Below are 21,290 nucleotides of genomic sequence, written 5' to 3'. Positions count from 1 at the left end.
GTAGTATTATAAGTAGATGAGGAACTCTGCTCAGAGAAAGGGAGAGACGATATACTACAATATCTATATATATGAGTATATACGGATAGATGTATGTATTAAACATATCTTGTCAAATATATTCATGTATCATGTATAAGCAGCTAATGTAATGTAATCAAATCAAATGTGTTATGTATGGATCGATGAAAATGTATTAGTTGTGTTTTATTATAAGATATAATGGGAAGTATTGGATGGGTACCGATGACTGATGACTGATGATACAATACTTGTATTTATTATATTTATCAATATGTATTTGTATTCATTGATATCACTTTTGTTTGGGATATGATAAAAAAAAATATATATATATAAGGGATATCTTAATATGTAAATACTGTAGATAAAAAAATATTTCGTCGCGATCTAGAAATTTTTTATTTTTATTATGTAAGTTTTAAATTATTTTATTTGACACAGATTTTTTTTATGAAAAATCTTTTGGATGATAAATTGAAGAGAGAAGAATAATTTTGACAGTTGTAAAAGTGTGAAGTTCAATCTTTTAAGTTATGATTTTTTAATATAAATTTTTATCACTTATTAATAATAATAATAATTAAATTTTAGGAGTCTGTATATCAATAAAATTTTTATCTATTCCGAGTCTAATATTTTTCGTTAATACTCCAGTAAATAGAGTCCGTTGAAGAACTGTGGCCTCGAAAAAAGGCAGTAAATAAAAACTACGTGTTTTTTTTAACAATTTAAAGGAAACATTAAACTTACAAGTTTGAAATAATAAAATAAATTTTTTTCTTATACTAAATTAGCATATGAATAGAAACAAAAAAAATTCCTGTGATCTTTTACACCCGAAAATCGGCTGTCATATTCTAATTTTAAAAAAATTTAACTTACATATGAATAATTATAATTACAAATAATTAAAATAATTATACTTGACATCTTATTTTTTTAAATTTTTATTCGCAATTTCTAATAATATATACACTTAGCTTAAATTACGTAACAACTAAAACTTATAATAATTATATTTAATATCCATACGTTATAAATTTAACCGCGTTTTTAATAATCAATTTTGTTAGTTTTTTTTTTATACATTAATCAAAATAAAAAATAATTTTTATTGCTATTAAATCAGTGATCATCCAAAAATAGCAGCTGACTCGATTATATACAATACAATACTTGACCCTCATACTTGTTTGTTCATATTTGTTACGCTGAATAATTGCGAGTACATATTTTTATTATATTAGGGCATACATGTATATTTATATACAGTTTATCTTAACTGATACATATATTTATGTAATAGAAGTAATAATAATCACGCTGACACATTTTCACTTTTTTTTTTATCTCTAAAAAAATAACAATTTCAATAAAATCATTAATTAATTCATTCGACTTTTATTTTTCATTGAAAAAAAAATAATGATAATTATAATTATATATTCAAGCGTGTATTGAATAATGATAATGCAATGATTAAAAAAAATATAAAAGATTTTTTATGTACCAACAAGAAAATACGCCGAGTTCTGTCATTACAATAGTGAAAATAATGAGTAAATATAATTCTTTATCGACAATTTAAAATCTTCAAGCTCTCGGATGTTTAATTTTTTTAATTAATGATAATTAACACATGCCATTGTAATTTTTCCTACATATATTTACACTTACGTCTACAAATTACAATAATAAATTAAATGTAATTAACTAAAAGTCTCTTGAAACTCTTAGAAAAAAAAAAAAAATAGTTATTATTAACTATAAAACAAAATTAAAATAATAAAAAATTATCAAGTATTGGCATAGTTAACTATAAAATAAAATGTGATAATAAATAATAAATTATTTAATTTACGCGAGTTTCATATAAATCGTACGGTCACGAACTTTGCAATTTCTCAATTCTCTTAAAGCCCGTTGTGCTTCACTAGGTGAGGAGAAAGCAACTCTGGCGTCGCCGGTCGGCATGCCGCGTTCGTTGTAACGTCTAATGACATGCTCACGTTTTATGTCAAAGTCACCAAAGAATTCAATTATTTCGTTGATGTCCGCTTTGAAGGGAACGTTTTCCAGTGACAAAACACAACCAGGTTTGCCGAAACCCTCGACGTAGTCTAGAGACGGGGGTAATCTGCTGGGATTATTGCCGGAACCCAAAGGACGTAAAGGTAAATTCATCATACCTGGTGGGGGTGGTGGTGGAGGCGGCATTCCCCTCATGGGTCCATATCCTCCACCACTACTACTACTACTATTATTATTGTTATTATTATTATTATTTGAATTGAATCGTTGGGAGTGATAATTAGACATCTGGTGACCCGGCATTCGTGAACGCGAGTCGTGTAAATTATATGAAAAATTTGACTGCTGTTGGGGATCCATCCACTGTCCCGATGCTCCAGAAGACTCGGGATTACCCAAAGTGTCTAGCATTTTATGACGCGACACCAATTCGACAGTAGGAAAATTTTTACCCAGCGGGAGACCATTTTTAGCAAGTGCGCGTATCGCTTCTTCAGGTGCATCAAATTCACAGAAACATTCGCCCATTGGTGTCCCGTGTTTATTAATCATCATGTGAATTCTACGCGGCACAATACCAATGTCTGAGAAAAAGTCAAGTATGTCACGATCTGCCGTTTGAAATGGCAGCCCTCTTATTATAATACAGTCTGGTGTATTACCATTACCATTATCACTATTATTATTACCATTATTACTAGCAACTCCACCACCTAAAGTCTCTTGTTCGTGAATTCTTTTTGCCTTTGAAAAGTTTTCTTCTGAGATACTAACAGCAGTGATGGGTATCGGCCCGATTTTAAGGGACGCAGCTAAAGATGCCTTGGCATCTTCAATTTTGGCGAACTGTACAAACGCTCCGTGCTGACTTGAATCTTTTTTCGATGACGACGACGATGATGATGGTGATAATGATGACAGTAATGAGGGTGACGATGTGATAAACAGATCATTTATCTTCCAATCTTGAAACATTTTAGCGATGTCCATTTCTTTAGCAAAAGACGGCAAGTCGTTTATAAAAATACATGATGAATTGAGTGTGTCTGTTGATAAATCATCAATACTATTACTATTATCACGATCAGGATTATAAGAGTCAATTGCTTTATCAAATATACTCTCGTCAAGGGGAAATACTTCGACTTCAGAACCTCTTATGTACCGGGGTGTACTCATTGCCAATTCTTTGCCATCCGGTTTGCTAAATTTAATGTACGCGATACCTACACGGTTACCATGAGTGTCATTTATCAGTTTGAGACCATCTTTTCTAATGAACATGCCCTGAAACGCATGACGTATGTCGCTGTACGAGGCATTCAAAGGCATATTTCGTACTTCAACGCAATTACCTTTACTATCATTAATAGTACTATTGGTATTGGCATTAGAATTATTATTATATCTTGGGTTATTATTATTATTACTATTAGCAGATTTCGAACGATCTAAATTGTTGTAAGAGTCGTAATGACTAACGGAATTGCCGATTGATGATGCGGATGACTGAAAAGCGTGGGGATTACGTCGTCCGTCGAGCTCTTGCATTTTACTCATCAGGGAATGATTGTTGTTCCTAAGATTAGGTCTAAAATTACTACTACTACTGTTACTATTATTATTGTAATTATTGTTATTGTAATTATTACTGTCGGATCCAAAATTACCACTAGTGGGACGTGTGGGGAATCTTAAATCATTCAAACGTGGGGGCTGGTCATTACCCCCACCGGTGGTGTTACCTGGCCAAGAATTTCTATCACGACTTAATGGACCAGGTCCTAGGTTAGGATTATTCAAACCAGGCATGTTAATATTATTGATACCGTGAGGTTGCATGCCGTTATTTAAACCAGAAAATTGAGGTGGTAAGAGAGGTGGTGGGCATAGAACTGGACTATTGAGCCCTAGTCCTCGAGACTCTGGATCTTGGTGAGGAAGTGCTGCAATACCAGCACCAAGTATACCTGGCGCGATTATCATTGCCTGCATTTGTGTCTGAGGCGGGACTTCCCAGATACCGTTTTCAATATTTGAAGGTCTTTTAGTATTTAGATTTTTCAAGGATGGAATAACTTTGTCTTTTGGAAATTGACCAACACACACGACATCACTGTTATCATCGTTTTCCTGCTGTGAATCTTTATTACGTCGATCATTACCAAAACTACGTTTGCCGTCGCGATCACGTGACCTGGTGCGATCCCGTGAACGTGAGTGATCCCTGCGGCGCCTGCTGCCGCGATCACGTCGGTCACGATCGCGGTCACGTGAACGAGAGCGATCGCGACGACGACGGTCCCGCGTGCGATCTCGCCCGCGATCACGATCGCGTGACCGAGAGCGATCACGTGACCTCGAACGATCGCGTCTATCCCTTCGATCTTTGTTTGACGACTCACTGTCATTAGTATCACGGTCTTTTTTAACTTCCAAAGGAGATGATAGTATCTGCTGCTGCTGCTGCTGTTGATGAAGATGCTGCTGCTGATTCAAACCAGCGACTCCCTGTCCCGGTCCAACGGCTACTGGGTTCTGCATAAATGATTGCAGCGACAATGTCTGCTGTCGTGCTGTTTCAATAACTTTTTGCATTTCCGTACGAGAACTTAATAATAATTTAATCTTCATCTCTTTAATCTTTCCCCCATCGTTCATCATCGCCTGACGTGCATCTTCATCAGTGCTATATATTAGAGAAAAAATAAAATAGACCACGATGCAGTAAACTTTCCTTACTTATATTTAATAACTAATATTAAGATAATAAAAACAAACATCTCCAGAGTTTTATAATTGCAATTATTACTGTTACTTAATTAATTAATCAATCAATTAATGTTTTTTTTTATGATAAATAGCAGCAGGATTTAATAAAATAATTGTGTGGATTGATGAGAGAGAGAGAAGACAAAACAACTTTACCTGAAAGCTATAAAAGCATCGCCTAATTCGCCGCCGACAATGTGAACGCCACCTTCTGGAATGCTCAGCCCGCGGAAGAATTGACGAATGTCCAGTGCATTCGCAGACCACGCCAGATTTTGAAGTCTGATAATAACGCTCATTTTTTTCAGTTGATGTGTGACAAATTATAGATACACACGCATATACACACGACAATTTGATATCTGGAACCGAAGGGAAGTCAAGAACGAGTTAATTAATAATTAGGGTTTCACCTACATGTTAAAATCTTTGTTTACTTTTTTTATTTCATCATTTCTCTGATATACTGTTGAAATGCTTTCAAGATAAAATTTTTAATTATTATCAATATTTTATCGCTAATTATTTTTAAATTATTTTATTCTTAAACTAAATTAGAAAAAAAAAGATGCCTGTTTGTGAAGACCAATCATATCTATCATATGTAAAAAAAAGTCCTTATAAATTATTTTCCGTGGAGAATAACAGCAGAAAAAAAATAATTAGCCCAGCAGCAAGATCACCAGCTATCGAGAAATCATAAAAAGATTTCAGTCAACAAAAATGTCATTCATATATTTTTTATATGACTTTTGAGTAAAAAAAATTGACGACCAGAGATAGCAAGAGCTCAGTTGCAGTTTTCACTTACTAATTGTTTAAGTACTCAGTCTTAATTTTAAAAATTCAGTGGTGTGTAAAAGTTCTTTTTAAAAATTATCAGTATTAAAAAATTCCGGCAGTAAATATGTCAGTTTCTATAATTAAAATTCTATTATCAGGTGTAATAAATAGATAATAAATGTTTTATAATAGCGAATGATAAAGATTATTCTGTGAGTCCAGACAGGCATGATGATTCTGCTCCGATGACTTACTGCTCCATAAAATACCACGACTGCTATACAATAAGTCCAATTTGATTAACCAAAGTATCACATTAATAACGATCGTCTCAGAACGATAGGATTTAAATGCTGATTAGATAAGAGCTTTCATTATTTATATATAATATATATTCATACTTATTCCATAATTAATTTTTATCTCACACTCAAATCTTTCATTCAAATTTTTTCACATATTTCAAATATGTAAATTGAGGTCTTTGTAAAAAGAAATTTTAAAAATTGCCACCTTTTTTTTTTTAAATTAAAAATACCAATTTTGTGACTTTTTTTAATTAATTTTTGTTAAATTAGTGGAGTAGAAAAATACAATCCCACTATATTTAACTGTAGAATTAAATGTAATTTTCAAATTAAACGTTTTCATAGAAGCCCTAAATAATAAAAGTAAAATATGTCATTATAATCATGATTATTGTAGCCACTTATTGAGCGAAATTTAAATTAAGTTGATAATTAAATGAATGTTTATTTAATATAATTATTTATTGCGTAAGTAAGACAATAGAAGTTACGTTTATGCGCATGTGTGAGGCTGAGAAAATATGGCGAGTTCTCTTAAATAAATTTATCTTTTATTGAACAGCTAGTTTAATATATATTTTAATTTATATTTAAATAGTATCATTAGAAATATACTTGTCAATGTAATTAATAAGTCAATATAAGTGTTTAACTTAAAACAGTAAGAGATTAATGGGTTTTTTAAACCAAGATAAAGTTATTGTTTTTTTTTTGTCGAGACCAGATTATTTTATTTGTACTCTGTAATATATCAGTATTGAAGGAAATAATTTAAAAAAAAAAATTATTATTTTAAATACTGTTATCAGGTTTTGTGTTTGACGTTTAGTTAAATAAATTAGAAGTTAGCACACATTTGGCAATAGATAAATATTTGAAAAAAAATTTTAGATAAAATTTTTTTTAGTTAAGTCGGGTCGTCATAAAATTTAAATAATTGATGAAGAGTTGATCAATAAACCTTTCAAATCGAATTAGCGAAGGATTAAATTGCCAGCCTAAATATACTAGATAATTTATTTAAATCTTTTAGCGGGAGATTTAAATTTATTATTAATTATTTGAGTATTTTAAGCTGAAGAATAAATACTGATATTTATTACATGATAAATAAATTGAAATAGTTGAGATTTAAAAATTATTGGAGTACTTCAATCAGTTTTTTTTTCTTACTACTTACCTCTGATATATTTAAAAATAAAAAAAATAAGAGAAAAACCTCAAACTGCAGTTTTAAATAAATGTGATGTTAAACAAGAGAAAAACAAAAGGCAGCATTTAGTTAAAGAAAAAAAAGTAAAAAAGAAAAGTGTAAAATATCTTTCCAATAAAACTAACTTAAAATGAAAAGTTGTATTTTTTTTATTACATTAGTTTGAATCGAATTACCTTAACAGGAACTTGAGAGAAAATATCTGGACTCTTGTTAACGGCGTGTAGTTTAAAATATACCGTCTTATAATTATTTTCGCAGGGTTTATTTTTTTAAAAATCAGATGTTACGGAAAAAAAACTTTATCGGTTTATATATTTACGTTGGTTGATTAAATTAAAATCTTGGTTATATCACTGATGAATATTCGTTGACTCGATCAGCTTTAGATTCAATCATCTTATCAGTTATCACCTAATACACATCCACGAGCATCTTAATTATCCTGCAACACAGATCATTTTGTTTTTTTTCGGCTGCTTGATTTTTTCTGATGAACTTCTCGTTCAATTTAATTACGCATTCAATTTGTTTTTTTTTTTTTTTTTTTTTTTTTATTTAAACACCAATTTTTAAAATTAATTACATCCCCTCCCTTTTTTCACACACACATACACACATTTATTTATTATAAATATATACATACATATACATATATATTTATAATAAATTAGGACAATGAAAATAGATAAAAAAAATTTTACTCATATATTTTAGTCGCCATTTAAAATGTAGGTTAGAAAAAAAAATTGAAAAATAAAAAACTAATTAAAAAAAAAAAATGTATATATATATATATATGAAAGATGATTTTATTAATGAAATAATTATTTATTATCGACTGTATTCAAATATCATGAGTAGTTTGCCATTATCAGAAATAATATCAACGCATATCTCTGAGTAGATAATATATATGTATATAATGTAGGTGTTATCGAACAAGAAAGATGTAGATATAGATATAATATATATAATATAGCAATGAAAAATTACTATATTGGATTTCCCTTAAAAAATAATAAACTCACCAAAAAAAATACTCTATAAATGACGATGTTTATTAATTATTATTTAAATTTATTCACACGTGCATACTATAAATTAAATAATCGTCTATTTAATAGTAAAAACGATGCTGTATTATCCTTTTTAAAATTATAAATGTTTGTTGCCTCACCATGAACATGAACACACGAATGAAAATGTCGATGGTACAAAATGGTCGCAGATGCGCGTCAGTATTTACGCAGCTATCGATACGCTCATATCGATTTTCAATTTCAGCGCCGTTTTTGCTCAACTTCAACTGGCGGGAAAATTCAAATTTCACTAAATAGAGACTTGGATATTAATTTGAATACTTAGTATCTTTGTAATTAAATTTATGAATATGAATACATATGTATATATGTGTATGAGTAATGAGTAATTTTAAATATTTGCTTGTTAATTTGTGTAATTAAACGAAACTTAAAAATGATTTACAAAAAACTACATTGGGTTGAAATGTCAGGACGCGATTGGTCGGCGATTAATTAAACGTCCAATCACGGGTGATATTTATTGTAGTATATTTTTATAATATGAAAGTAAATCCTGAGAACCCGGTGTTAATATTCGTAATTCGCGATTCGCGATTGAGGATTGGAGATTGAATTTATCGGGCTTTAAGTGAGTAAAAAATATATGAGTCTCAAAAAGCTTGGACTTGTATTGATATAAATATACTATTTATTAATTGGTTTATTTATTTTAAATTTAAATGGATTGAGTTTTATATTTATTTGAATGTTTTTAAGGAAAGAGAGAGTGTTGTTTCCTGTGGACATAATAAACCTTTGAAGCATCTTTAAATATCTTGATACAGAGTTGGGGAGTAAGAAAGAGCGAGAAAAGTGATAGAGGAGAAAAAGGAAAAGAAGAAGACGAAGTAGAAGAAGAAGAGGGAGTGAGATAAAAAGTGAAGTGGTATTTGTATCTCGCTCTTACATCCACAACACACTGAGAGTTAGTGTGATGGTGTTTGTTGGTGTCGTCTGTTAGTGAGGGTAAAAAGGCACAGTTGCTGTAATGGCCGCCGTGTCATGAAATGAAGGTGCCCAGCCAGTGTTGCGGTCCCATAATGGAGGATAACTCCAGTTCAACTTCACAAAATCATAATGGACCATTGTCGTCAGCTGGTGTTAATGTATCAGCATCTAATGACAAACATCAAAATAGTGATAATCCTAGTGGTAATGGTAATAATAAAGATCAACGACCACAATACTCAATGCCTGGAATTTTACACTTCATACAGCACGAGTGGGCTCGTTTTGAGCTTGACAGATCCCAGTGGGAATTAGACAGAGCTGAATTTCAAGTAATTCAAAATTTATTTTATATTACTTCTCATTAACACACTTTTAAATTGATTAATTGTTAACTATACATTTTTTTTAAACTACTTTAAAATTTTTTTAATTTTTAATATTCTTTAATTGTCATCTGACATATTAATTACAAGTTATTATTATTTATTTTATCTAGAGTTTTATGTTATAAAATAGTAGATATATGTTCTATTTATTAATGACAGTGAACGTAGCAGACAGACATATTTAAAATTATTAATAAATAGAGTAAATAATTAATAAAATTAAATTTGAAAAATTTTGAAATTAAGAAGTGCATTTTCTATAATTATTATTCATTGATAATTTTAAATTTGTCTGGTGTCTGCTATATTCATACTCATATTTATTAATAATTCAAATATATTTGAACTAGAAAATAAATATAAAAAATTTCTACTGAAATTTATTGCATGGAAAATGGAGTAAAAGTATGTAATTGCTGATTTAATTTATGTTAAATAAATTATATTTAAGTTTAATGATAATGATGGAGTGTGAAGTTTCATATTAAATCCAATTAAATACGTTTATATCTACGCTTATTTATTCCAGAGTTTATGTTATTGTAATTACATATAAATGACAGTGGAAATAATAAAATATATATTATTTTTAAATTGATAAGATCTTCGAGATGTATTCCTAGTAATTCTAGATAATTAATGATACTGTAATTAGCAGGCAATCGTTAATTATTTTAATAAAAGACTGATATAATTTTTTTTTTAATTTATATTAAGTTTAAACATTTTTTTGCGCGTATTTTGAAATGAGTAATTTTTTAACTTCAAAAATTTTAAATGTCTGCTATTTTCAGTATCATAAATTATAAAGATATGATTTATCAAAGTTTTGAGTTCTCTGAAATGATATATGTATTTTTTTTTTTACTTATTTTTATTTATTTAATTGTAGGCTAGAATAGCTTTTTTACAAGGAGAGAGAAAAGCTCAAGAGAATTTAAAAAATGATTTGGTCAGAAGGATAAAAATGCTTGAGTATGCTCTCAAACAAGAAAGGTAATCATTTTTTGTTAATTATAATTATTATTAATGAGTATTTTAAATAATTAAACAGAAAAAAAATTATTGGAAGTAGTGGGAATTAAAAAATTATTGACGTTTAAAATAAAACTTTCAGTTGATTAAAAAAATTTGCCAGACATCCAACAATTTTTGTTTCTAAATAAAAAAATTGATTTAAAAACTCGCGCATTTTTTAAAATAATTTTTTTAATGATAAATAACTTGATTATGAAAAGAAAAAAAAGTGTGGGATATCTGTTGTGTTAAGTATCATTGAGTTGTACAGTATTATATTATTATTTTAATTATATTTATTATTACTAAGGGCAAAATATCATGTATTGAAATATGGAACGGATATCGGAATCGAGGGGGATGGAAAGCCACCTCTTTACGAAGAGAGTACTACAGGTGATGGATCTGAAGGTGGTGGTGCTGATGACGAGGCAATCTTTTCATCCGTCAGTAATATATCATGGCGACAAGGACGTCAGTTATTACGAGAGTAAGATAATAATTAATCTTAACTAAAACTATATCTAACACTAAACAATTAATCATAATAATATTACTTATAATAATAAGCGCTTAGGATAAATACTTTCATTTATTTACTTTTTACAGGAAACCTTAAAAGCTTTTATCTTATATTTTTTTATTTGATTTGAAATGTATTTTTTTTTTTAATAGTCTAAGTCTTTTTAAATAAGTATTAGAAGTAAAGACTCTTTAATTTAATAAGTCATATTTATTTATAAATAATTTATTCAAAATAATTGACTTCTTTATTAATTAAAATTATTTAAAAATATAAAATATAATTATTTGTTCTCAGTAGTGTTTAATAAAATTAATTAATAAGTTAAATAAAATAATATACTTTTAATAATGTAGATATTTACAAGAAATCGGATATACTGACACAATTATTGATGTAAGATCAAACCGAGTACGTTCATTACTCGGTTTAAATAATAATGCTGATACCGAAGAGATTCATACACCGGCTATAAATGGTATTAATGAAACGGCAACAAAACGTGTGCGGACTAACTACAAACGCAATACCCCAGCTAAAAAGGTAGAGGTAAATAACAGAACTAGAAAATTTTTTTATTTATTTATTTATATAGTTTTTATTAATTAATTATTTAATTTAATTTTTTTTTTATTTTATAAAATTCCTACGTCACAGTATTTTTATTTAATAAATATCTTCTACATCTTACATAGTTACACATTTGTGAGGAAGTAGGTATAGTATGACGACCGCGGGAATTTTAAAATGTCTGTAATTATTTAAAAATTAAAAAAAAAATCAGTATACGCATTAGATTAAAAAAAGAACGTAGATCACCTGACACTTGATATAAACAAAATCACGATGCACATGCGATTATTTAAGCGTAGCCCGTACTGTGCTTTTTTAATTTTTTATTTTATTTTATTTTATAAATTAATGATTAATAATAATAATTAATTATTATGCATAATAATTATTTTAGCAACAGCCATCATCACTCACGGAAGCAATAATATTCGACACAGAAGCATCTGTGATGGCTAATTTTGAATTTCTCGCTCACACTGATATCGATATGGAGGAAGAAGACGTCGAGAATGAAGATGAGTTGTATGATCAGGATGTTAAGAAGCAGAAGCAGAATAAGGAAACGATAATGCTCGTTGAGGATGTCGATGTCGAAGCTGAAGAAGTATTCAATGAACTTAATCTTCTTACTGAAACAGAAGATCAGTTGGCCTCGAAATCAGCTATAAAATTTCATCCTGATTATATTGGTTGGTATATATATTTATTTATTAATCAAATATTAATTAATTGTTAAAATATAAATTTATTTTCTAGCTCCGTCAACAGAGCGAGAGGAGCGTCTTTCAGCAATTGAAAGGCTTGGTGATTTAGCCCAATTGACTGTTAATAATGACGCTGAGATATCATACAATGTACGTAATTACTTGACTAATTAATCAATTGTAAAGTTGACTAACAAATTAATTTACAGATGTCAGCACCACCAAGAGAAATATTTAGAAAAACATGGAACGCGAAGAACATTTTACGTTCTCACTTTGATTGCGTAAGATCACTCGTCTTCCACCCAACAGATCCAGTGCTGATAACAGCAAGTGATGACCACACTCTCAAACTCTGGAATTTACAAAAAACAGTTCCAGCTAAAAAGTCCGCGTCTCTTGATGTCGAGCCACTTTACACATTTAGATCACACACTGGACCAGTTCTGTGTTTGGCGATGTGCAACACCGGTAATCGCTGTTACAGCGGTGGATTGGACAGTATGATACACTGTTGGTCAGTACCCTCGGGAAATATCGATCCCTATGATTCATATGAACCGGGAGTTCTTAGTCAAACGTTAACTGGGCACACTGACGCTGTTTGGGGACTGAGTATGTTTCATCCCCGGTCACAGCTGCTGTCAGTAAGTGCTGATGGTACTGTCAAGCTTTGGAATCCACAGAGCAAAGTACCTCTGCTTAATACATACACTTCTGAACAAGGTATTATTAATTGTTTGATTTATTACTTTTGTTTATCAGTCAATTAATTAATTAATTAATTATTTATGTGTAGATGGCATTCCAACATCTGTTGATTTTGTTCGAGACGAATCACATAAAATAGTCGTAGCTTATGAAGCTGCTTGTCTGATATTTGACGCTGAAACAGGCGCTGTCGTGTCACGACTTGAGGGCAATGGTACTAGAGGCATTAATCGTGTTGTCGCACATCCACTCCAATCGTTAATTGTTGCTGCTCATGAAGACAGACACATTAGATTTTATGATCATCGTACTGCTTCACTTGCACACGCTATGGTCGCCCATTTGGACGCCGTCACTAGTCTCGCTGTGGATCCCCATGGACTTTATTTACTATCTGGCAGTAAGTATTCATACTTTTTATTTTTTATATTCAAGTAACCACTGATTTATTAAACTGACTCTAATTCCATTTACTTGATTGACATTTTAAAAATTAATTTTAAATGAACTTTCATTGAATTAAATTTTAAAATATAAATTACTGACCCAATTTAAAGATAAAATCAATTTCTCGGGACTGAATATTTAAAAAATTTTCTTTTAAGGTCATGATTGCAGTATACGATTATGGAATATTGATAACAAGACTTGCGTACAAGAAATAACAGCACATCGTAAAAAATTCGACGAAAGTATTCTAGATGTTGCGTTTCATCCATCGTTACCGTTCATCGCGAGCGCCGGAGCTGATGCACTTGCCAAGGTATTCGCGTAAGTGATATTTAAAAAGAAAAATGGAAAATAAAATAAATTAAAAATTTTAATAATAATAATAATCACAATAAGTCAAGAAAAAAAGAAAAAAAAACGTTTTCAACTACGAGTCTTTATTAAAATTAGTTAATAAATCATGTGAAGCGGTTTTTGTACTCATGTTCTATGTTATTATTTTTTTTAGATAGTTTTTATTTGTATGTACTCCACTTCCAAACTATGTTTTGAATGTTTTAATGATCTATCTCCATTGATAATTAGTTGTGAGCCGTAGTTAAGTATATCAAAGAAAAAAAAATTAAAAAATTAAAAAAAAAATTCAACATATTAAAAAATACTCATATTATATAAATATATAAATATTATACATTGATAGAGATGAAAAGCAAATAAATGATGATTTTTAATAATAATAATAATTATTATTATTATTATTGGAAAAAAAACGTTATTAATTAATAAAAAGTAAATATAAAGTTAATGGAAAATCCAATAGATAAAAATATGAAACCTTGTAATAATATACTATTTGAATAACTTATAATTTTTATTAAATGTGCAAATGCTGTTTGTTGAACTGTCACTAATTAGACGTATAATCCTGTCGGCAGCGTGGAAAAAAAATTTTAAATTTTAAATCAACTAAATAATTGATTAATTCATAAAATGCGTATAAGTATAATTAAATTATTGTAGGGCGTATACATTTTTTTGAGGAGGTTCGTTAGTTCATATATAAATATATACCTTTTTTCAATTTATCTAATAAATTTAAAAGTAATCAATTTTTTTTTTAATAAGTTAACTTGACTAAAAAATAAAAAGTTTTTTATTTCAACAAAAAACATATTTATTTATATTAATTATCAGCGGTTTAGTTTAATTAATGACTTTTTAAATCTAAATATAATGAAAAGTTATTAAAATAATATAAAATAATAAAATTAAGATGAAATATTAAATAAATTAAAAGATTGTTAACAATAAAATTAATTTATAATTTTTTTACCGATTTAATAATTTGTATAATTTATATATAATTAACTAATTAAATAATAAATAACAATAATGATAATTATTATTAAAAGTAATAAATAAAATACCAAAATCTATAAGATACAAATTTTTAACTAACGATTCTCCTGCATTACAAAAAAGTGGACAAGATTTTAAAAACAAATGGAGATGAGAGTAAAAATGAAATAATTGATAATTAATGATGGTTTAATTTTTAAATTGATTGATAATTTAAAATAAAAAAAAATATGTTAAGTCCATAATGCACACTGCCGCAGTAGCATAATATTTATCTTTATGTTAACTATTTATTACCACCACAGTTACTGTTGCACAGCCACTGAAAAATTAGTAAATCATTAATTTAAAATTAATTGAAAGGAATGAAAAATTGTAAGGTCCAGCGATTAAGGGTCAAGTTAAAAATAAAATGTTATAATTAGTCTCCCATTACACGACTTTGCTGACTCCTGTAATACTTGAGGTACAGCATAATAGAAATTATAATTACAATTAAAATAATTGATAATAATTATAATAATAATATTAATATTAATAATAAAATAATAATGCGTAAGATTATAAAAAATATTAGACATAATAATTAATAACAATAAATTATAATTGTGTGTTTCACTGTAATATATTGTATTTAAAAATAGACAAAAAGACGTGTAACTCATAATGCAACTTTTTGTTTTAACGAGCTCTCTCTTGTTTTTTTTTTATTTTATTATTTGTAGCAGTAGTTTTTATTTTTTTTATTGTTTTCTGTTCTAACGTACTCGTTTATGTTTAAGTATATAAATAAATAATTAATTTAAATTAATAAATGAAAGCTATTTTAATGCATGGGCTTTATCTTAGACTATAAACTTGCACAATTAAATTATATGATAATAATAATTAGTTAATTAGTTAATTAATCATTTAATTTACTGTAAACGTTCATGATAAAAAATACATTGAGCTAGAAATTTTTTTATATAATTTTTGATCTTTCAATTTATTATGCCAATTATAAATTTTTATAGACCACGGGTTGGATACTTTACTATTTACTTTGTTAGATATTTTAGTCGGAGAAATTTGATGATTAGATTCATTTTTTTTGTAGATTTTTAAATTAATGTGAATGTAGCAGACATGACACATTTAAATTTATAAAAAAATTGAGTAAATAATTAAAAAAATAATATTTATAAAAACTTATTTATTTTTTAATTTTTTAAATGTGTATTTTTTTAAATTTTATTTTATTAATTATTAACTCTATTTATCAATAATTGGAAATTTGTCATGTTTGCAACATTCACACTCATAATTTTTAAGGGATGAGTTGAAAAACAATTTTAAAAATTCAGTTTTGCAGGGAATTTTAATAAAACCGGTAGTTAGTCTGGGTTTGAGATCAAAATAATTTATATACATTTAATATATGGTATTAAAATTAATTTTATACATTTTTAAACTTAACATTTTAAATACTTTTATAAATTTATTATAATAATAAATTAATTATTATTTTTATTGATATAAATTAATATAAATCTAGCAATTATTATTACTTTTATTAATTAAACCAGTTTACAAAAAATTTTGAGGTTAGATTTGAATTATAGACTTAAAAAATTAGTTCTTCTATTTTTAAAATTAATGTATACAAAATAATTCGTTATTTCTTTTAAATTACAGTAATTTGCTTAATTTTTAATTAAAATATTTTAAAATTCATAAAATTAAGAAATTAAAATTAAAAAAATTTAATTTTTACCCGCCAAAAATTTAAACACCAGCCAATAGGATCCCAGAGTTTTAAAAAAATTAATTATTGGCTGATTTACATATCGACCAATAGAATTCGAGTATTTTAAAAATTAGCTATTGTTTAGCGGATTGTTCTATTAGTTATTAAAATGGTCGCTAACATAACGGTTATTAATTTTTTATGAGCGTGAATTTGTCAGTCAATTTTTTAAATCTTCCAATAAATAAATAAAATTTAAAAAGAATAAATATTAAAAAAAGCGTACTCGGATATTTAAAAAACCTGTATGTGAATTTTTTTACATTTTATTAATTATTTATTTAAAATATATAAACTGTCTCATCTGCTGCATTCGCACTCATAACTTTTTACGAGTGTGAATGTAGCCGACAAATGGCAACTTTTTAAATCTTAGAATAAATGAATAAAATGTAATTAGACTAAAAATAAGAAAATGCATATTTAGAAAAATGAAAAATCCATACGCGCATTTTTTAAAATTTCATTATTTTAATTTATTTATATATTTATGTCAAATTTTTAAATTGTCTCGTCTGCTACATTCACTCATAATTTTTTACTCGCGAGTGCGTTTCGGTTTCAGTTTCGGTTTCGGTAATTAATTAAATTGTGTTTAAAAAAAATAGTGATGTGAGTAAAAAAAAATCCGACGAGAACGAAGGACAAGGTGAGAAAATAAAAATCATATTTAATGTAACATTAACATGAGTATATTAAAGATACATTCCATTAACTAAATAATCAGCGTCATGAGCAAAAGGTCCATGGCGTTTGCCCCGTTTTCTCAAAACTCTCAGCCTGCATGTTAACAAAGCGACCAGTACCGCAGTTACCGTCAGCCCAAGAGCCAAAGATATCACAGCACCTCTCGGTTTTAAAATTTCATTGCCAACATCCCTGTTATGGCTCTGCTGCAAATGTTCCGCGTAATGATGAACCCTCACTTCATGTTTCTCCAGCTTCTGATTTGTTTTATTTAAATGCGCGTTTCTATTTTCCGCCTCACTGTTTTTTTTAACATTCATATCTATATTATTATCATTTTTATCAGCAGTATTTTTAATTTCTTTAATATGAACATTTTTCTGTGTCTCCAATTCTTTTTTAATGCTCATACTTTCTTTGGTCGAAATGCCCTCAGCTAAAACCTGAAACAAAAATTATATCGAAAATAAAAATAGTCAATTTATTGGATACTTAAATAAAAAAAATAAAAAAATTACTTTATCATTTTTAGACGGTCCAGAATTTTTTTCACCAGCAAAAGTTTCTTTTTCTGGAACTGCTGGTACTGCTGGCGCGATTGTCACCTGAAGTTTATGGATATCAGGAACTGGACCCGGTTGCTGCCAAGTTTCGTGAACTGGTCGTGGATAATAAGGATCGTATCGTTCCGGATCAAGGTAAGGAGTTTCATCAGGATTATCAGGCATTCCCGGTCTCTTATGGTTAAAAATATGCTGGCGTTCAGGATAGTGAGGCATTAAAGCGTTATCTTTATTGCCAGTTATCGGATTTAGAGGAAAGCCATCTTTGTTAAATTGCTGGTCGTACATTTGCCGATAGTCCCAAGCATTCATATAACTTGGTCCATAATTTGGAACTTGAGGTACAGGATACTGGATACTTTGTTGCGGGTACATCTGATGCCAGGTTTTGCTTAGCTCTGGATTGCCGTACAGCGGCGGGTATTTGTGGTGAAGGGGATACTTGGCAAGGTCGTGGGCTGGACCAGGAGGCTCTGGTGGTGGTGGTGGAGGTGGTCTAGGCGGTCCGGCAACTACCGGTGGTGATGTGGGTTTTTCCGTTGGACATCCCAGGTCACTGGCCTCGTCAGAGGCGTCCGAACACTGGGGGATACCGTCACAAACATTGTAAATCGCTATACAATCATGGGAACTCCGGCACTCATACTGGTTTCGGCTACATCCTATTTTAATTGGTGGCAAAGTTGTTGGGATGGGTTTTATCACCATTGGAATTTCTGTAGCTGCTTGTACGACGACATTCGATGACGGCGTGTACAAATATTCTAATGGTCTCTCGACCATTTTTCTTAAGGATTTTAACTCATGCTCTTGTTGGCTATGACGCATTTGGTCTTCTGAATGAGTGTGTGATCGTATATTTAAATTTGTTAATACTGCGCTGCTGTAATTTACGTGGCTTGTAAATTTACATTTGAAATCGTGAGGTGGTCCGCAGTGAAATAAATAACAGCTTCCTTGTTTCTAAAAAAATACAGGCGTTTATTTAAATATTTCTTATATCAAATATATAAAATTATATATTTAATAATGAATGTTATTTGGAAAAATATCACATATAATTAATAATACTGTTATATTTATGACTGATTAAATATAAATGACCGCCATAAAAATTAAAAATTATAATAATAAATTATTTATTTTATTTAAATGAAAATTAACAAGATTTATAATTTTTAAACATTTTAAATTTTGGTTCTACTGTTGAGTGTAATGTATTTAAATATAGTGAATTTATTTAAATTGCATGTACAAAATAATAATTTTTATGAGCTAGCTCGTGAAATTTAGTATTTATAAAATCATTTTTTTATATTTTATAAAAAAAATATATTTTTTATTAGCGATTACTATCAGCGGTCTTAACATGAGCCCACGGAATTCCTTGTACTGATTCACGTTAAAATAAAAATACAAATTTAAAGACACTTTTTGATAAGTTATTGGACGCGATAAAAAAAAAAACGATACAAGATTTTTAAAATAAAATTTAATCTTTAAATTATTTTCATTTGAATTTTGATAAGCAATTTATTTTATAAAAATATAAAATCACAAAATCCGAGTAATGGGATTATCATTCGCTACAATTTTTTTCCAAGTAACATTAATATTATTTTTAATTATTTAATTAATGATTAAACTAGTAATTAAAAAAAAATTTACCTTTTCTTCAAAGACAAAAACATCGCACTCATTAGTTTTACAACAAAGTTTCAAACAATCTTGTCGATTATCCATTTCGGCTTCCATAATATATTTAGCACCGAGTGCTAAAGAATCTTGAGTCCGTATTATTTTATCCGCGTGTACAGCAAAACTGTCAACACAAATTTGCACGTCATCCTCCGACAATTTACTTATTTGCGCTAACGAATTTTCGCTGTTAACAAAATTTAATATTACAATTAATTTGATAAAAATACAAAAGTCAAAATAAAACATGACTGTTGACGGTAAAATTTATTTAGTTGACAATCAGAGCGCATGTCCCTTTTTTACCCCAAGTACGATCAATAATCGTACACTCTATAATCACCTGCCTCATCGCAGTTAGAAATTTTTTTTAATTTCCAAAAATTTAAATTAAACCCACAATCTCTTTGACTTTTCTATCACCTGAAGTTGTAAACATTTAAGTATTTGTTTTAAAATAATCAACACTGATTTTATTAATTGAGCATTTTATTTTTTTTTTTTTTTATCAAATTATTTAACAATATAATTAATTAATATCGAGTTCATTTTTATAAATAAATTAAATTTTTAAATTAAAAAATCAATTTTATTCCTCACGTGCTATATTAATTTTTTTTTATAATAAATATAAATTTATTTTTAAAAGTCATGATTTAAAAAAAAACACGTATGGAATTAATTTATAAAATAAATGATTTAATCTAATTAATAATCAATTTGAATTTAATAATTAACATTACACGTGTCGTTATTTAGCTGAAAAATTTTTCTATTTTGTATTACATAGTAAATTATTTTATTATAATTACATTTTTTGTCACGATGATTTTTAATTTTACATTAATTATTATTTTTTATAAGTATTTGTCAGATTAGAAAAATTTGCTTATGAATGTCATGATGTCAACGACAAAGTTATTATTATTTTCTTGGTATCATATTTTTTTTTTTTGTTTTGTTAATTATTGTCTTGATTGCACACGCCCTTGGATTAATTACGGAAAATAAAAACTACATCAGCAATTATTATTTCATTTAAATATACGTCTCATTTAATAGTAAAATCTTGTTGTTTTATATTATATATTTTTAATATTCCATGATATTTTTTTAGTTGATGCAAATTTTAAAAAACATAAATTTTTCCGCCTGGCATTGAAATTAATTAAATTAAATTATTTTTTATTTAAATTTTTTAATTTATTTATAAAAATTTAATTATCTATTTTTTTTTTTACAATTAATTTTTAATTAAAATTACTAAGACAATTTTTTTAAATTAAATAAATAAATTAATGTTTTATTAATTTATTTTTTTTAATTTTTTTTTTTTTCGTAATTCAAGAATTTAATTTTTTTTGTAATTTATTTTCAACTGGTCTCTTATTTTTAACAATGAAATAAAAATTTATTGTTCGTTTTTTATCGTACCATATATTAATTAATAATTAATTAACAAATTTAGATAAATTATTGCATTTAAAAAACCAGTTGAAAATAAATGACAAAAAAAAATTTCAAAATTTTTATATATATATAAAACCTCATACAAAAATGAATTAAAATTAAAATTCTATTTCAATATTTATCAATTTAATTATTCTCACAAACCATATAATTAAAAGTTCGCGGAATGTAGAGGTAGAATAAAAAAATCCGA

General features: G+C 27.9%; 3 protein-coding genes and 1 long non-coding RNA gene across 6 annotated transcripts in view; 2 read left to right on the top strand and 2 right to left on the bottom strand.

The window, feature by feature from the left end:
• Positions 1-980: 980 nt before the first annotated feature.
• LOC103575747 (putative uncharacterized protein DDB_G0279653) lies at positions 981-8,350 on the bottom strand. 2 transcript variants are annotated; one of them, XM_008555657.2, is made up of 4 exons: positions 8,163-8,350; positions 7,308-7,576; positions 4,984-5,189; positions 981-4,744 (listed from the first exon to the last, which is right to left on the bottom strand). In XM_008555657.2, the coding sequence occupies exons 3-4, from the start codon at positions 5,124-5,126 to the stop codon at positions 1,882-1,884; spliced, it is 3,006 nt and encodes a 1,001-aa protein (XP_008553879.1). In that variant the 5' UTR covers positions 5,127-5,189; positions 7,308-7,576; positions 8,163-8,350; the 3' UTR covers positions 981-1,881. The 2 variants fall into 2 exon arrangements, with proteins under 2 accessions (XP_008553879.1, XP_008553880.1); XM_008555658.2 differs by lacking the exon at positions 7,308-7,576.
• A 377-nt stretch (positions 8,351-8,727) lies between these two features.
• Positions 8,728-15,744, top strand: LOC103575746 (striatin). Of its 2 annotated transcripts, XM_008555655.3 has the most exons (10): positions 8,728-8,805; positions 8,934-9,496; positions 10,446-10,549; positions 10,881-11,060; positions 11,450-11,642; positions 12,061-12,355; positions 12,423-12,520; positions 12,580-13,096; positions 13,170-13,481; positions 13,687-15,743. In XM_008555655.3, the coding sequence occupies exons 2-10, from the start codon at positions 9,224-9,226 to the stop codon at positions 13,854-13,856; spliced, it is 2,142 nt and encodes a 713-aa protein (XP_008553877.1). In that variant the 5' UTR covers positions 8,728-8,805; positions 8,934-9,223; the 3' UTR covers positions 13,857-15,743. The 2 variants fall into 2 exon arrangements, with proteins under 2 accessions (XP_008553877.1, XP_008553878.1); XM_008555656.3 differs by lacking the exon at positions 8,728-8,805 and having other exon boundaries at positions 8,812-9,496; positions 11,450-11,636; positions 13,687-15,744.
• A 1,610-nt stretch (positions 15,745-17,354) lies between these two features.
• Positions 17,355-19,878, bottom strand: LOC103575745 (uncharacterized). Its single transcript, XM_008555654.2, has 3 exons — positions 19,598-19,878; positions 17,885-18,892; positions 17,355-17,809 (listed from the first exon to the last, which is right to left on the bottom strand). The coding sequence occupies exons 1-3, from the start codon at positions 19,874-19,876 to the stop codon at positions 17,375-17,377; spliced, it is 1,722 nt and encodes a 573-aa protein (XP_008553876.1). The 5' UTR covers positions 19,877-19,878; the 3' UTR covers positions 17,355-17,374.
• The window catches only part of LOC128667964 (uncharacterized), a 31,643-nt gene continuing 28,332 nt past the window's right edge, over positions 17,980-21,290 (top strand). The window contains exon 1 of the long non-coding RNA XR_008403858.1: positions 17,980-18,064. This is a non-coding gene — a long non-coding RNA (uncharacterized LOC128667964). The remainder of the gene's footprint in view (positions 18,065-21,290) is intronic.

Source organism: Microplitis demolitor, chromosome 6, assembly GCF_026212275.2.
Source record: "Microplitis demolitor isolate Queensland-Clemson2020A chromosome 6, iyMicDemo2.1a, whole genome shotgun sequence".
Classification (NCBI taxonomy): domain Eukaryota; kingdom Metazoa; phylum Arthropoda; class Insecta; order Hymenoptera; family Braconidae; genus Microplitis; species Microplitis demolitor.
This window is presented reverse-complemented; position numbering and strand designations above follow the sequence as displayed.

Bases quoted from the DNA above. Each gene is read 5' to 3' on its own strand.
- LOC103575747 (XM_008555657.2), bottom strand. From the start codon at position 5,126: ATGAGCGTTATTATCAGACTTCAAAATCTGGCGTGGTCTGCGAATGCA. The intron at 4,745-4,983 runs GTAAAGTTGTTT...TCTAATATATAG, and splicing joins GATGCTTTTATAGCTTTCAG to CACTGATGAAGATGCACGTC.
- LOC103575745 (XM_008555654.2), bottom strand. From the start codon at position 19,876: ATGTTTTATTTTGACTTTTGTATTTTTATCAAATTAATTGTAATATTA. The intron at 18,893-19,597 runs GTAAATTTTTTT...GTATTTTTTTAG, and splicing joins TTTTTGTCTTTGAAGAAAAG to AAACAAGGAAGCTGTTATTT. The intron at 17,810-17,884 runs GTAATTTTTTTA...TTTTTGTTTCAG, and splicing joins GACCGTCTAAAAATGATAAA to GTTTTAGCTGAGGGCATTTC.
- LOC103575746 (XM_008555655.3), top strand. From the start codon at position 9,224: ATGAAGGTGCCCAGCCAGTGTTGCGGTCCCATAATGGAGGATAACTCC. The intron at 11,061-11,449 runs GTAAGATAATAA...TTAATAATGTAG, and splicing joins GGACGTCAGTTATTACGAGA to ATATTTACAAGAAATCGGAT. The intron at 13,482-13,686 runs GTAAGTATTCAT...TTTTCTTTTAAG, and splicing joins ACTTTATTTACTATCTGGCA to GTCATGATTGCAGTATACGA.